General features: G+C 48.7%; 1 protein-coding gene across 1 annotated transcript in view; it reads right to left on the reverse strand.

The window, feature by feature from the left end:
* The window catches only part of CCNJL (cyclin J like), a 53,553-nt gene extending 36,769 nt beyond the window's left edge, over positions 1 to 16,784 (reverse strand). Inside the window, exons 1-3 of the mRNA XM_066277478.1 lie at positions 16,620 to 16,784; positions 16,339 to 16,408; positions 16,120 to 16,234 (exon numbers count right to left, since the gene is read on the reverse strand). Of these exons, the coding sequence (XP_066133575.1) occupies positions 16,120 to 16,234; positions 16,339 to 16,408; positions 16,620 to 16,623 (189 nt within the window). The 5' untranslated portion in view covers positions 16,624 to 16,784. The remainder of the gene's footprint in view (positions 1 to 16,119; positions 16,235 to 16,338; positions 16,409 to 16,619) is intronic.
* Between the last annotated feature and the right edge of the window lie 412 nt (positions 16,785 to 17,196).

The raw sequence follows: 17,196 nt of genomic DNA on the forward strand, positions 1-17,196 counted from the left end.
ACAGGATCAGAAGTAGGGCACTGAAGCAGCCAGTGCTGCTCCATGGACAGCGATGTGGGCTGAACTGATTGGAAACTGGCTGGACAGGGCACTGATGACAGCAGTGACCATCAGGAGGGAGAGAGAAGTGGTCTGAGGACCAGCAGGAATAAGAAATCACGATGGAGAGGTAAAGAAGCACGGAGACCGTCACGGCAATGTGGTTCTGGCGGCAGCCACGTTAGAGCAGTGGTCGGATTGAGGACCGTTGTGGTACTTATAAAAAAGAAGCGGAGAGTGTACAGAATTGAGGACTCGCTGTGTTGACTTTGGAAATTTGTTTTTGGTTCCACTGGCCCTACTGGCATCAAACTGACGGAAGAAAACTTAACTATGCTTCACACCATTACAACCTGACAAGACTTGCAAAGCCCAGGGACGGCTGCCTCCACACGACCACAGAAAGCTGTTACTACAGCGGCAGTGGCACTTAATACCTGCTAAGGTGGCTCCTGTGGACCTGTGTCCTTGTATGGGATCTCAGACCCTCAGCGAAGAATTTACAGCCATGTACCCAGAACACCGTCCTCTCGCTCTGGAAGGGCTCTACCTCCCTGTGAATACTAGCGCTGGGGAAGGGGCTCCTCTGTGCTGGCCCAGGCCAGCAGCTGGCTGATCGGGACGGAGTTGGTGCGCTCAACACTGAGGTACTGTGGATAGGAGGGAATCTAACACCAAGCCCCAAGATCCTGCTCCCATCAGAGGGGAAATAAATCCTCCTAAACAACATATCCTTGCACTTCTTACAGGAAATTCAGGTCTGTTATGGTTTTATGGGACCACCGTGGTATATACGGCCCATCACTCGCTGAAACATCATCGTGCAGCACAGGACACTATATTGCCAGTGGACAGCAGTGTTTGGCATGCGGTCGGCTGCTAAAAATATGTATTCAGTGCAAGAATGAATGTGCGCTGATGTTCAAGTACCACCAGCGCTTTGGTCAGGACATGGAACTCCTTTTTTAAAAAGCAACTTTAATAATCAAACAAAATAATGTACATCCAATATTTAACAGTGTCTGACATATTATAGGTGTCCAAGAAACAGCAACTCCCTTAATTTAGTGGGCAGTGAAGTCTTTAAAGATTACAAAGAAACTAGCAATTGCCAGAGGGAGCTTTCTGAGAACAATGTTCACTATGACAAACGCCCATCATGCTCAGCGACAGAAAATTACTTTGCTTCAACTCGCAGGAAACCTGACATCTTTCACTCCTGTTGACCCTATTTCCTGAGTCTCCCTCCTTCCTGTCGTCGTTCCCACCCCCCCACCCCCCCACCCCCGTGCTCTCAGGAAGAGTACAGACTCCTGGGGAGATCTGTATCCCCAGAGCCACTGCTCCCGGTCCATCTCCCTCTCTGGGCCGCTCACCAGCCCCGCGCTCACCAGCCCCGCGCCCAAAGCTCACTGATGTGTGATCTCAGAAGCTGCCCTGGGCTCGGTGGATGAACGTTCTCCACACCTCTCTCTGCCTAGCAAGCTTCTGCTTATCCTTTGAACCTGGCTCACCTTCTCTCTTTTTAAAAAACTTTTTAAAAATTTTAATTCTTTATTGATTTCAGAGAGAGAGAGGAAGGAAGAAAATGAGACAGAAACATCGATCTGTTCCTGTCTGTGCCCTTGACCGGCAATCGAACCCACAACGTCTGCTCTTCAGGACGACGCTACCGAGCCCATCCAAAGAAGCCAGGGCTCACACCTCCTCTTTGAAGCTTTTCATACGTCCCTGGTCAACTCGATGTCATTGCTGGTAGAGTGGTTAAGAGCCTGGGTTAAAATCCTGACCTTGCCCTCTATTAGCAGTACGACTTGGTGTAAGTTACTTATTATTTGTATTTATTTACTCATTTTAGAGAAGAGAGACAGAGAGAGAGAGAGAGAGAGAGAGAGAGAGAGAGAAGGGGAGAGGAGCAGGAAGCATCAACTCCCATGTGTCTTGACCAGGCAAGCCCAGGGTTTCGAACCAGTAACCTCAGAGTTTCAGGTCAATGCTTTATCCACTGCGCCACCACAGGTCAGGCTAGGTTACTTATTTATTTGAGATGTTGTAAGTGTTCATTTGAGCCAAACTTATGACACATACTGGGGACCAAGATCTCAAACGCCCAGGAGAGGAACAGTTTTTGCAACCTCTTTTATGCCTTTGAAATTAAGGAAGGGGCCTAAAGAAGATGACATGGAGGTGGGAGGAAGCAAGGCGGGGACTGGATTACAGGACAGTCAACAAGATTATATGCTTTCTTGAGGTGGGTTAACCTAGACACACAGAAACGAGGGACAGGGCTTGCTTAAGGCAAAGATAAACTTCTTACTGAAAAGTAATATGCCTGGTGTGTGACTACCCACCACGACCTGCCCAGTTAGTAATTTATGATCAGAGCACCCTGTGAGCCTAGAATATTATTTAATTCTCTAAACTTGAGCATGTCCCATCTGTAACATGGTGATAAAAACACTGCCTAGTCCTGGCCAGTTGGCTCAGTGGTAGAGCATCAGCCCAGTGTGTGGAAGTCCCGGGTTCGATTCCTGACCAGGGGACACAGAAGAAGTGCCCATCTGCTTCTCCACCCCTCCCCCTCTCCTTCCTCTATCTCTCTCTTCCCCTCTCGCAGCCAAGGCTCTACTGAGCAAAGTTGGCCCGGGTGCTGAGGATGGCTCCATGGCCTCCACCTCAGGCGCTAGAATGGCTGATTGCAGAGAAGCAATGCCCCATAGGGGCTGAACATCGCCCCCTGGTGGGCATGCTGGGTGGATCCCGGTTGGGCGCATGTGGAAGTCTGTCTCTCTGCCTCCCCCCAACTTCTCACTTTGGAAAAATATAAAAACAAACAAACAAACAAAAGAACACTGCCTACTACAGTAGATTGTCTGAGGATTTCATTCATGGAAGGAAATATATGTCAAGCAAGCACTCATTAATGTGGCCGGTCATTTCTAACACTGAGGCCCCCAGGGTCCTGGCAGAGCCTCCCATGGGTCTGAGGGTTATACATGGGGCTGTCAATGCCTGCTGCATAAAGAGGCTGCCTGCCAACCAAGCCACACAGACAGTCCAAGGAAACAGACCAGAACGCTGACTTACTCCCCAGAGTCACAGCCAGCAAGGCTGCCCATGCCTGCTAGGCTTCCTCCTTCCTGACCTGAACGCCAAATCCCTCCCCCCTTCAGAAAGAAAGCCTCCTGACACCTGGGATGATATCGGTAGTGGTTTGACAAAAATCCCCCCAAGAAACCACTTCATGGCCCATCTTAAAGGTAACCGTGTAAAAGGAACCCTGAAGTATTCATGTATAACAGGGTATGTCTGCAACTTGGTTCCAGGGAAAAATTTATATATATAAAGATAGAGAAAAAGAATGGTAAGGCAAAATGTGTTAAAATATTCTACAACTGTGTACTGTGCTGGCAATTCTTCTGTAAGTTTAAAATTCAAAACAGAAACTTCAAACAAAAGGAGACCAACAAGAGAGTTCAACTCAGAGTCAACAGGTCAGCACCCCCTCACCCCTCCACGGGCCTTCTCACCTCCTCAGTAGCTGCTCAGTGTCACCCCACTGAAGGGGAAGTTCATGTTACCCCATCACTTACTGACTTCAAGGCTGGTCGCAACTCCTCTGATTGTTGAAAGTCAGACTCTGGGTGGCACATTGCAAAGTTATAAGGCTCCAGCTGTCCCACTTAATAGGGGGACCCTGGCAAGTCCTCGAGCCCTGGGAGGCCGTTTCTCTACTAGAAGGATGGAGCTATTGGCAGCCACGCCACCTATCCTACACGCAAGATGATTTCAACAGTGAAATCCGGGAAGGCAGTGTGTGGGGCCATAAGGCACAGATCTCAGATAAGGCGCCCGGGATGGTGCACACACTGATGGGGGGGGGGGGGTGTTCGTCTGCAGCCGCTGTTGAGACCTGGGGAGACGCAGCCCCTGCCTGCCCCTCACAGGCACAGGAAGCTGGATCCAAACGAAATAATCGCGTATACAAACGTATAATTAGAAACTGTGCTGGCTGCTAAAAGAATAAAAGAATAACCCAGGGTGGTCCAAGAACACATAACAAGTGCTCCAGTCCTGACCTTGCCTGGGACCCAGGAAAGGCACCGCCGAGGAAGTGATGTTCGAGCTGACAGCTAAATGAAAGATGAACAAGTAGGTTAAAATCTCACCAGAGTACGGACGTATATAAACCAACTGTTAATAATGAATGCAAGTTAAACAACACCATGAAGAAATAATAGGCCAAGTCAAGGATAGGGGACCTTCACCAGGACAAATGACCTGGTTCCTTCAAATATCAATGGCATGAAGAAATATCTTTTAATGCAATGGGAGGCAGGGAGACCATTAGAGTACAAAAGACTACAAAGTTTTTCTTTTTCTTTTAAATAGACTTTTTTTTTTTTTTTTTTTTTTTTTTACAGAAAGTGAGTCAGAGAGAGGGATAGACAGGGACAGACAGGAATGGAGAGAGATGAGAAGCATCAATCATTAGTTTTTCATTGTGCGTTGTAACACCTTAGTTGTTCATTGATTGCTTTCTCATATATGCCTTAACCGCGGGCCTTCAGCAGACTGAGTAACCCCTTGCTGGAGCCAGTGACCTTGGGTCCAAGATGAGCCTGCGCTCAAGCTGGCGACCTAGGGGTCTCAAACCCGGGTCCTCTGCATCCCAGTCCGACACTCTATCCACTGAGCCACTGCCTCGTCACACTAGACTTTTTTTTTTTTTAATTTTTAAAGACTCTATTCATTTTAGAGAGGAGAGAGAGAGAGAGAGAGAGAAGAGAGGAGCAGGAAGCATCAACTCCCATATGTGCCTTGACCAGGCAAGCCCAGGGTTTCAAACAAGCGACCTCAGCATTCCAGGTGGATGCTTTATCCACTGCGCCATCACAGGTCAGGCCTAAAGAGTAAGTTTTTAAAATGGAATGCAGGCCCTGGCTGGTTGGCTCAGTGGTAGAGCATCGGCCTGGCATGCAACGAGTCCCAGGTTCGATTCCCTGCCAGGGCACACAGGAGAAGCGCCCATCTGCTTCTCCATCCCTCCCCCTCTCCTTCCTCTCTGTCTCTCTCTTCCCCTCCCGCAACAAGGCTCCATTGGAGCAAAGATGGCCCGGGCACTGGGGATGGCTCCTTGGCCTCTGCCCCAGGCGCTAGAGTGGCTCTGGTCGCAACAGAGCAACGCCCCGGAGGGGCAGAGCATCTACCCCTGGTGGACAGAGTGTCGCCCCCTGGTGGGCATGCCGGGTGGATCCTGGTCGGGCGCATGCGGGAGTCTGTCTGACTGTCTCTCCCCGTTTCCAGCTTCAGAAAAATACAAAAATAAAAAATAAAATAAAATAAAATGGAATGCATAACCCTTATCTGGACCATGACTTGAACAAACCAACTATAAACACCATTTTTGAGACAACTGAGAAAAACTAAACATGAACAAGGCAACAGAAGCTATTCGTGAGTCACTGTTAGATTTGTTAGGTGTGAGAGCAGCACAGTTGTTATGTTAAAAGAGCCTTTACCTGTTTGTAGACAGTTATGGGTGAAATGATACGCTATCTGGGAACAGATGAAGCCGGTACCAAAGCTGGGTGGAGGGGACATGGGGATTCATTCTACTATTCTATTTTTGTGTGTCTTTTAAAACTCCTAAAACAAAGAGTCAAGGAATAAAACAGTGGCACACTCCAAAGAGTCAGAAGTGCTCTGAGTTGTTTGGATTTTTTACAATGATCAGAAAAATCAATTGTCATTAAATCCAAAGGTGTCTGCCATTTTTCAGTGAAATCAATTTCCTTCTGATGGGCTTTGGGTTCTTTCCAACTTCTCCTTCCAGTCACTCACCCTATCCATTTCCTGATGCTTCTGTGCCGACGACCCACCCCTCTCCCGTCTCCGCCAACCCACCCACCCAAATCACTGGATAACTGTGTCTGGACTAAGTTGCTAGTGGTAACTGCATGAATGACCCCATCACAGAGAAGGCCCAGGCTCAGGTACCACCTGCTCCAGTGACCTACAAGGGACCTCAGGACAATTCAAATTTCCAGGTAACTGCCACTTGGGGGTGAGGGCAGCACACGCTGCAATGATGGGGCTGAGAGGGAGTTTTCTGGCCAGGGAGGAAGGTTACCTCCACAGCCTGCACACAGCCTGACACAGGTCTCAGGGTGCTCCCCGCTGCAGATGGTGCTCTCCACGTCCTGGGAAGTGTTCAGAGCGCCTCACTACTTCCCTCCAGCCTCCAGGGCTTGTTCCACTGTGGGTTCTGCTCATTTTACAGCCAAGAGATACCGTTTTGATCTATCCAAAGGGAAAGGATTTTTTTTTTTTTAAGGATAATATCCAGGGTCAGCAACATTGCCAAAGAGTAGGCATTCTCCCACACCACTGGTACAACCTTTGGAGACTTTTCATTAACTGGTGATATGCAAAGTTCTGAAGGTCACACCCTGTGACCAGCCATCTCAGTTTAAGAAACTGAGCCGTACTCACAGATAAAAGACGAGGATCACCACCACAGTGCCGTGTGAAATCAAGTGGTACACTAGGAACGACCCAAAAGACCATAACGAGGGTAATGAATGAACACATTGTGTTAGATACACACGATGGAATACAACTCAGCAGTTAAAGGATATAAACTCCTAACAGACACAACACCATGGATGACTCTCAAACACATGATTACATTAAGACATTAAGTAAAAAGAAAAAAGAAAAAAAAGGCAGACAGGGAAGAATTAGTTGTAACTCCATTTGTATGAAATTCTAGAAAAGATACATTTAGTCTACAGCAGGCCCCCTGAGGCCATCTATCCGGCCCCTGCCGCACTTCAGAAGGGGCACCTCTTTCATTGGTGGTCAGTGAGAGGAGCCTAGTTCCTATTGAAATACTGGTCAGTTTGTTGATTTAAATTTACTTGGTCTTTATTTTAAATGTTGTATTTGTTCTCGTTTTGTTTTTTGTTTTTTTTACTTTAAAATAAGATATGTGCAGTGTGCATAGGGATTTATTCATAGTTTTTTTTTTATAGTCCGGCCCTCCAATGGTCTGAGGGACAGTGAACTGGCCCCCTGTGTAAAAAGTTTGGGGACCCCTGGTCTACAGGGACAAAAAGAACAGGGATTGCTGGGGCCAGGAGCAGGTTGGGGGGGGGGAATTCTGCAGGATGATGGTAGCAAGGTTCTCTATCTTTTTTTTTAATTGTTTTTAGATTTTATTTATTCATTTTTAGAGAGAGAGAGAAAGAAGGAGGGGAGGAGCAGGAAGCATCAACTTCCTTATGTGCCTTAACCAGGCAAGCCCAGGGATTTGAACTGGTGACCTCAGTGCTCCAGGTCGATGCTTTATCCACTGCGCCACCACAGATCAGGCGCAAGGTTCTCTATCTTAATTACAGTGGTAGTTACATGTACCCATTTGTCAAATCTCACTGTACACCCTAAACTGCATGCACACTTAAGACTTATACACTGTACTGTACATAAATTATACTTCAATTTAAAATAATTACTGAGCTGCCCCACCTAAATATCCAACAGGAGATGAGTTTAATCAGATCACAGTGTATCCATACAATCAAATGTTACGCCCGATATTATAGAAGATTAGGTAACGGACGTAGAAAGTTACTCAGCATATACAGTTAAGAAAAAAAGTTAAGTTATGGAACTGAAAAATACTGTGATGGCACTTTTGTAAAACAAAATGTATATATTTAAATAGAAAATGAGCAAAAAGAAATGTTCCCATCATTTATTAAATACACATTTATTGAATATCTACTGTACACCTCTATTGCTACAATGAACAGAAAAGATTATTAAAAATCCCTTCTGGTCACAGAGCTTCTGTTTGGTAGTTTCACACAAAATATTTAAATTATCAAAATGCAAACATTAAGAAAAGCTAATGGTAAAAGGAAAGTGTGTAAGTTATATTACCACTGTGTCAGAAGACACACACACTTGTGTTTGTTTATATTAAGAATAAGTCTGGAGTGCCTGACCTGTGGTGGCGCAGTGGATAAAGCGTAGACCTGGAAATGCTGAGGTCACCAGTTCGAAACCCTGGGCTTGCCTGGTCAAGGCACATATGGGAGTTGATGCTTCCAGCTCCTCCCCCCTGTCTCTCTCTCCTCTGTCTCTCTCTCTCCTCTCTAAAATGAATAAATAAAAAAAAAGTAAAAAAGAATAAGTCTGGAAGGATTCATGACAAATTGGGACAGGGGACTTTTCAAGGAGAGAAAACAGGAATGGGACAGGGGTGCAAGAAAGCCTATTCACAATCTATCCATAAGAGCCTGATTTTTTCTTTTACCATGGGTTTTTAAAATTATTATTATTATTTCTTTTTATTTTAGTGAGGGGAGGGGAGGGGAGGCAGAGAGACAGATTCCTGCATGCAGCCATACCAAGTCCACTTGGCAAGCCCACTAGGGGGTGATGCTCTGCCCATCTGGGGCATTGCTCTGTTGCTCAGCTGCTCAGCAACCAAGCCATTTTTTAGCACCTGAGGTGGAGGCAAGAGTCATCCTCAGGGCCCAGTGCCTGAGGCCAACTTGTTTGAACTAATCGAGCCATGGCTGCAGGAGGGGAAGAGAGAGAGAAAGAGGGAGAAGGGGAAGGGGTGGAAAAGCAGATAGTTGCTTCTCCTGTGTGCCCTGACTGGGAATGGAACCCAGGACATCCACACACCAGGCCAATGTTCTACCACTGAGCCAACCGGCCAGGGCCCATGTCCTTGGATTATGTATTCTAAATCAGGGGTAGTCAACCTTTTTATACCTACCGCCCACTTTTGTATCTCTGTTAGTAGTAAAATTTTCTAACCGCCCACCGGTTCCACAGTAATGGTGATTTAAAAAGTAGGGAAGTAACTTTACTTTATAAAATTTATAAAGCAGAGTTACAGCAAGTTAAAGCATATAATAATAATCACTTACCAAGTACTTTATGTCGGATTTTCCCTAAGTTTGGCAGAATAAATCTTTATAAAACAACTTACTATAGTTAAATCTATCTATTTATACTTTGGTTGCTCTGCTACCGCCCACCATGAAAGCTGGAATGCCCACTAGTGGGTGGTAGGGACCAGGTTGACTACCACTGTTCTAAATGAGCACAATCCATAGTTTCTAAGTTTTTGTTAACGTCTGATAATCAGGAGTTGGGTGGAGAAGAATGATACAAGAATGTGCACATGATACACTGTGAAATAAGCAAAGCGTTCTGAGCCAGATGCTTCACAATTTTACTAAAAAAAAAAAAAATCCAAAATAAGAATGTATTGTGATGGTACAGACAAAAGAACCCATGCCAACAGAGATGACTTCTGAGTGGTGGCACCCAGGAGGGAATTTTACATTCTTCTGTTTGCTGGTATTCACTTTTGCAGTTTCTTAAACAAACAAGCAAGAAAACATACTAGCATGTGCTCACACACGTGTGTACTTAGTAACTTAAAAGGAGGAACAAAAAGAGCAAAAAAAGAGCAGAATCACAGCGTCACCTCCTTCTGCCAGGTACTGAGACACACTAGAGAATGGTTGGCTGCGCCCCCTTTACCCAAGGGGCTATGTGGTTTAGGAAGACAAAGAACAAGTCAAGGGCAAGGGCACAGGGCCAGCGCAAAGCCTTTAAAGTGCTGCCCTCACTGAGCACACAGGCTTCCCCAGCCAACCAGGGTGCCCGCCAAGCCCCTTCCCCATGTCACCACCCAGAGGCCCTGGAGGTCAACGAGCGCTCCCACACCCGCTTTCTCCTGGGACAGCTGGGAGGCAGGTGGCAGGGATCACTGTCCCAGTTTACAGATGAAAGGCAGGTCCAGGAGAATGTGCTTCTTCTATAGATAAGATGCACGCAGACCAAGTCGGAGCTGAGTGTTATGGGCACACTGAGCGTTTTGGTATTCTGCGACATGGAAGGACCCGAGAGAGGATGCCAAGTTCTGACTCAGTTTTGCCCTTGGCTTCTTACAGAATACAGGGGAGGCACTGGGGTTGGGGAGCCTCCAAGCTGGACACCACCCTGAATGACATCTCTTCCAGCGCCCCTGCATTCCCACCTCTCACCTGTCTTCCATTCTGTTTGTGTGCACCTCTGGGCGCAGCCCAGATCACCTCTGCAGGCTGGACAGCAAGACACTCCTCCTTACACTAGGAGCCTCACTTCAGTCCCGGAAGGGACCCAAAGGCCAGCTGCTTAAGGTTATTTGAGCACCACAAGCATAAGGCAGCCCTGTCAGTAGGTAAGGGCTTGTCAAAGCCAGCATTTGGGTTTGAAAAGCCTGAATGACACATTCCTGGAACTAAGCTGGGCAGACTTGTGCCACCGCCAGTGTCTGGAATACTTTCTTATGGGCGGAGCTGGGTGTGTCTCGTGATCAGGGAAGAACTGTCCCCTGGTGCAGAAATGCAAAAGGAGAGGAAAGGAATAGAAAAATCAATGAAGGATGACCAAAGCATTGAGCATGGACCCAGATCACCACTTTCTATAAGGAGACAGGTATTCAGCTTTGTAATGAGGAAACTGAAAGAATTTAAGGAGAGGAGTGAGAAGAAAAACCATGAACATTTGGAGAAATAAAAGGATGTACTAGCTTTAGAGGTCACTAGAAAGCGACGTGGTTTTAACTCAGGAGCAAGGGATGGAACTGGGATGAGATTCCACCAGGTCCAGCTGCCGAGGGTTCAGGCAAGAGAGGGAGGCCTCACGGTCTTCCCCTGGCCAGTCGGCACAGCCCACACATCCACCACAGGGACAGGCAACAGCGAAGGTCAAGTCCCTTCAAGGTGAGATGTACCCCACACAGGGCAGGCACCTTGCCATCAGCCTTTCCCAATGCCCAGAGCAAGGCAAGAGCCCAGGGCTGGCAGTTTCTCTGGATGGTTTTGGGACTACCCAACTCTAGTAGAACCATTGTAACACAAACTAAACTACAGAGCCCACAGTACACTGATGGCAGAGCCTTGGCTGTTCCCTGCCTTGCACTTCTATGCCTCTCTAAAATAGATGTCCTTTTAAATAAATTTACGTTCAAACTGACACCCTCCTAGCCAATTCCCACACTGGGGCAGACACCAGGAGCAGGGGAGATAACGCACGTTCTGGGCTTGGTGCCTTGCCTGAATCACAGTGAAGGCTCCATAAACAGGAGCCACACATGTTATTGTCACTAAACGTCATTGTTGGTGGTGGTGTTTGGGAAGATCTTTGTATAAATTCAACCACAAATCCGTAGAAATGTCCTTTATCCATCCCCTGGTTGAAGAAGCGTGGTCTCACACGGCTAAGGTTCTCCACGTGTACGAGGAAGCATGTGTCGAGGAGCAGGAAACACGCATGTGGCTCTGCAGATCTCAAGTCTGGGCCAGGGTGAGAAGACCCCAAAGTTTTCCGTGACTCCAGTCCTGGGAGATGGCAAAAGACCACTGGAGGAGGAGGAGCCTGTGCCCCCGAAGATAAACCTACCAGGTTAATGCCAAGGAGGGCTTATCACATGATTTGGGAGGATGGGGTGTATTTTCTCTCCATGCCTCCCTATATCTCCATATTCAGAAAGTCTTCCTCATACTCAAGAAGCCGTAAATCACAGCGTGAGGGTCCTTTACTTACTAACATAACCACTTCCTACTCATCAGAGGGAAAATTACTTGTCAGACAGATGTAAATCAAATGGAGACCAGACCAAGTTCCATTCTGCTGCTTATTAGGAGATAAAATTCAGGGAGAAAAATGGAGCCTCTCGCAGAAGTCTGAGGGGAATCATCTGGGCTCAACCGGCAGTTCTCATCCTAAGATCTCTATGTTGGACATTGGTCCATGCCAGTAAATCAGCTCTTGTGGGAAATTCCATTTCTAACCTCTCCCCCAGCCCTCTCTTCCGCCCGAATTATCCGAGAGACAAGGGTGCAAGTATGTAGGAAGCAGCGAGGCAGTCACCACCTGCTCCTGCTCCTGCTCCTGGCACTGCAGCCAGCATCATAGCCATTCAAACTGACTGCCCAACCAGGCTAGGGGCATCTCCTGGCACGTGCCAAAGACCCGACTTGGATCCCTGGGAAGCATTCCTGTACATCCACTGGGCATGCCCCAGGAGAGTCCATCCAAGCCTAATCTTTCCCTTCTGTGCTCCCCCAGTGCTGTGCCTGCAGCGGGTGGGGCGGTGGACACTCCATGGCCCCCCTCCACACCGGACACTGGTCTAGGAATGCCAAGACACCAGACACACCTCATGCCTGCAAGAAGCTCACAGTCGAGTGGGTAGGACAAGTTACTACATAGGGTGACAAGGACCGTGAGAGAAGTAAGCATGAAGTCGGGGGCCAGGAACCATGATGCAGGGGAGAGAGGCTTGAAGGACAAGGAAGGTGGCCCTCGACCTGTTCTTGGACTCGAGATTCTATTAATATTAAACTTTGGTGGATGCATCTTTCAGGAAGGGGGAAGGTGGGTCTTAGTTTTAATCTGAATATTCACGAGGGCAAATACCTTCTTGCCAAAAAATCATCACAAACAGCCTCACTGTCATGACCAGCCTGATGATAATCTGCTCCTCCCCTCATGTTGAGTGCAGAAGAAGTTCAAGGCCACTGGTGTGACAGTAAGAAACTGACTCCGCTACACTACCTGGCACCAAGGTTTGCTTCCACAGTGTCATATATTTGTTTTTTCTTTTTTTTGCATTTTCCTGAAGCTGGAAACGGGGAGGCAGTCAGACAGACTCCCGCATGCGCCCGACTGGGATCCACCCGACACGCCCACCAAGGGGCGATGCTCTGCCCATGGGGGGGGGGGTCGCTCTGTTGCAACCAGAGCCAGTCTAGCACCTGAGGCAGAGGCCACAAAGCCATCCTCAGCGCGCCCGGGCCATCTTTACTCCAATGGAGTCTTGGCTGCGGGAGGAGAAGAGAGAGACAGAGAGGAAGGAGAGGGGGAGAGGTGGAGAAGCAGATGGGCGCCTCTCCTGTGTGCCCTGGCCGGGAATTGAACCTGGGACTTCCGCACGCCAGGCCGACGCTCTACCACTGAGCCAACTGGCCAGGGCCCACGGTGTCACATTTTACACACCGTAGTGTAATGTTCTGCTGGAATGTCACACCCGGCAAAGTAGGGTCTCTGCTATCTCCGTGACCCCAGCTCACTTCCTGCTCATAGTTGTACAATGACGGTCTAACAGCAGATAAGGCAACATGCTGTGCAGGCAATCTGGCAACATTCAACAATGAGTGTCCGCTGTGCGCCAAGCACTTGTGAAGTCATTCCACAGTTTCAGATATGTGTTATTAGAATAGATGTTTAATTAAAAGAAAATTACCCTGGGAAAAATAAAGGGCCAGCCCTCCTTTCTTAAGGAAGGTGAAGCTAGTATGGAAATTGGGTCCCCCTAGCCTTCACTTTTCTCTCCATTAAGCCAATTTTTCTCGAGAAGCATCTTCTTGAACCAGGAGAAAATAGTCAATATACTGGGAGGTTAAGCCATTATTATCAAAGGAACCCAGGATTTACCCTGTAAGACCAGCTTCGAACCACAGGTGACCCTTTCCATCAACTCAACTGACTTTTCTATTTCTAATCTGTACGACCTGAACAAACCCTTCCTGGAGGCAGTGCACTAGGCTGGCACTAAGGCCTGGCTGAGGCACAATCCATGGGCCCTGCCTGCCCTGCACCCTTGAGTGGCTGGAGGAAAGATGTAAACACGTTCATTTACATATAAAAGACAGGATTCTCAGGTAACTGAACCAGTTGAGTTCATACTGTTCTTAGAAATCCTTCCTGCTGGAAAGAGGCAAATGAGGTCACAGTCATTCCTCCCAAGCTAAAAATCATCCCTCTCAAGCTATGAGCAGAACAGACAACCACATTAGCTCATGTTAAGCAAGGAAGCCCAATTTCCATGGCAGCCCTCACTAATCCATTTAGCCAGCTCCTCCAGAAAAGGCCCACGTATGCCCAGTCTACCATCCCACTGCCCTTGCTCCTTCCCCCTTTTTTAGTGAGAGATAAACAGGATGGGAGAGAGATGAGAAGCATCAACTTGTAGTTGTGGCACTTTCATTGTTCATTGATTACTTTCTCATATGTGCCTTGATCAGCGGGCTCCAGCAGAGCCAGTGACCCTTTGCTCAAGCCAGCGACCTCTGGGCTCAAGCCAATGTCCATGGGGTCATGTCTATGATCCCACGCTCAAGCCGGCAACCCTGCATTCAAGTTGGTGAGCCTGCACTCAAGCTGGCAACCTCGGGGTTTTGAACCTGGGTCCTCAGCATCCCAGGTTGATGCTCTATCCACTGTGCCACCGCCTGGTTAGGCTGACCCTGCTTTCTTTATTGCACCACCAGAAGTTAGAATATGCTGCACCTTGACCATTCTGCTCCTGAAAGAAGACCAAGGAAAGCGAAGGAAAAGCTATTGCCTAGACAAGGAACACAAGACAGAGATGAACCGGAAAAAAAAAAAAGAAAAAAAGAAAAAATAGCTTGGCCTGTGGTGGTGCAGTGGCTAGTGTTGACCTAGAATGCCGAGATTACTGGTTCGAAATCCTGGGCTCGCCTGGTCAGGGCACATAAGAGAAGCAACTACTGTGAGTTGATGCTTCCCATTCCTCCCCACCTCCCCATCTTTCTCTCCCTAAAATCAATAAATAAATCTTTTTAAAACAAAAAAAAGAAATGAAAAAGAATCTGTCTGAAAGAGCTGCTTCCAAATGAGGGAGAAACCCTGACTAGCTGGTGACTGTTTAAGCAGAATTCCACAGACACGGGAATGCACTTGATGTGGGACCTGTCTGTGGAGACCCAGGTACCACACTGAGAGGACCTCTTCCTCCCTGCACTGGATTGCACAGTGTCCCCCAAATTAATCTACCTGGAACCTCAGAATGGAATCTTATTTGGAAATAGTGTCTTTTCGGGTGTACAATAATTACTTAAATCAAGACAAGCTCATTCTGGATTAAAGTAGACCCTATTCCAATGACTGCGTCCTTATAAACAGAGAAAACAGAGACACGGGCAGACATACAGACAGAACGCTATGTGACAACAGCCAGCCACTACAGGGATACGCTGAGGATGAGAACGGAATGCCTGCCTGGTCACTGGACTTCTAGCCTCCAGAACAGCGAGACAACACATTGCTATTGTTCTGAGTCCTCTCATTTGTGGTACCTTGTCAGGGCAGCCCTAGGAAACCACACCCTCCATTTCACACCTGTTCTCCAACCCACTTTCCCAGGAGCCAGAGGCAAGGCACAGGAAGCAAGGCACAGGCCTTACCTCCAGCCCACCTGGACTTTCCCACCTTGTCAGTGCCCACCAGGAGGTCTGCCTCTGAGGTGAGGGGAGTGCAGGGATCACATGTCAGCTGCCCTCACCTTCTGCTATGGAGGCAGACTGGCAGGGGGAGGTCTGTTTCCCCCTCTCATTCTCTTAGATTTACAGCCTCTCATTGCGCTTAGTATATCTTTCTTTTTCTTTTTTTTTTTATTTATCGGGATGACACTGGTTAACCTAAGTATAAAGGTTTCAGGTGGAAATGAGTATTTCTTAAATTTATTCAGTTCATCAAAGACATACTGAGAGATGATAACTATGGTACCTGATACTATCCTTTACCTAATATTTCTTTCTGGTGAGTTACTACTTTTACTTAACTTTCTTTTAAAAGGAACTGCTATATTGAGACAGTAAATGAAAAACCAGCATCATTTATACTATGCAAAATTTGCTAGATACATGTTTTTAAGCTGCACATTACAATAGTTTTAAACCCATTCATTCACCTTTTAAAATAATCTAGGGTGACAATACTATGGGAAATACCACCTTAAAGAGTACAGTGACTGTCTCGATTTAGCTGGCCGGGAGCTCTGTGCGCTTAATCAGGAAAACCAACTTAAGCTCTCCAAACCCGATTCTCCCCGGACTCTCGGGGAGAAAGCTCAGGGCAGGAGCAAAAAAATGCACCGGGAGTCAGTATTTCCCCCGCGGGTGACCTAAGCAAACAGAGTCAAGAGCGAAAGGAACTTTAAATACCCAGTCCAGAGAGCGACAAGGGCAGGGAGAGACTGACCTTCTCGCGCAGGGTGCAGTGGACGTCCGAGGCGACGCGCCCTTCCCACCACGGCTCATCCATCACTGCGTCTGCAGCGCCGCGATCCGAGGCTACCGGGATCTCAGGATGCACCCTGCGTGGGCACGGGCTACCTCAGCGGCCGCAACGCAGCCCCCGCTCCGACCCCCGGCATCCCCATCCTCGCTCGCCCCCACCCGGGAGCCCCTTCCTGCCCACCTCAGCGGAACTGGTGGTCGCCTCCCGTCCCGGGAAGGTTGCGATATCCCCTCCACTCTCTTCGTGGGACCTGGGGGGAGGGAGACCTAGAGCTGTGCAACAACTTGCAGAATTTTTATCTTCCCTTTTGCAAAAGTTGCAGAGAAAGTTGCCAACTCCGCTAGCTTGCCCGAGGCTGGAGCTCCGGCAGCGGCCACCAGCTCGCGCCTCCCAACTCCTCCCCCGCCGCCCAGCCTTTGTCCTGCTCCCACATCCTGCCCTCCAGCCGGGGCGAAACTCACGCATCCCTCTGCGGGCGTGGGGGCTGCGGGCACCGAGCCCTTCCCAGGGGCGAGGAGGCGGGCCGTTGGGTGCCCGCAAGCGGCCGAGCACTCGCGTCGGCACTCCAGGATATCCACGGCCACCTCCGCAGCCCGGCTTGTCCCTGCGCTGCCGCGCCCACTGCGTGCGCTCCGGTCCCGCGGCAGCTCGCAGTCTCCGGGCCGCCGGGGGCCTCCCTCTCTCGCTAGGGGAATTGGGGGCCGGGCCTCGCGCATGCGCTGCCAGCCCCCGCACCCCGCGGGGCGGGGGGCTGGGAATTGGAGTCTTTCTTTCGCCAGTGCTGGCTCCGCTTCCTGCCCGCCCTTCTCCCTCGCCTGGGTGGAAAGCTTACCCTCACCTTCGCAGACACTCCTGGTGGCCTCCTGGGCACCCCGCGGGCAGCACAGGGACCGCCGCGCCACCTGCGCGCATCACGCGTGAGCCGCGCGGACGTGATGCCCAGAAAGTTACGTCTCCCGTGTGCGCTGCTCTAGCAAACCTTACGTCGGTTTCACCTGTTCTTCCTTCCTTACTTTCTTTTTTCCTTCTTCACTCCCC

This window comes from Saccopteryx bilineata, chromosome 4, assembly GCF_036850765.1.
Source record: "Saccopteryx bilineata isolate mSacBil1 chromosome 4, mSacBil1_pri_phased_curated, whole genome shotgun sequence".
NCBI lineage: Eukaryota > Metazoa > Chordata > Mammalia > Chiroptera > Emballonuridae > Saccopteryx > Saccopteryx bilineata.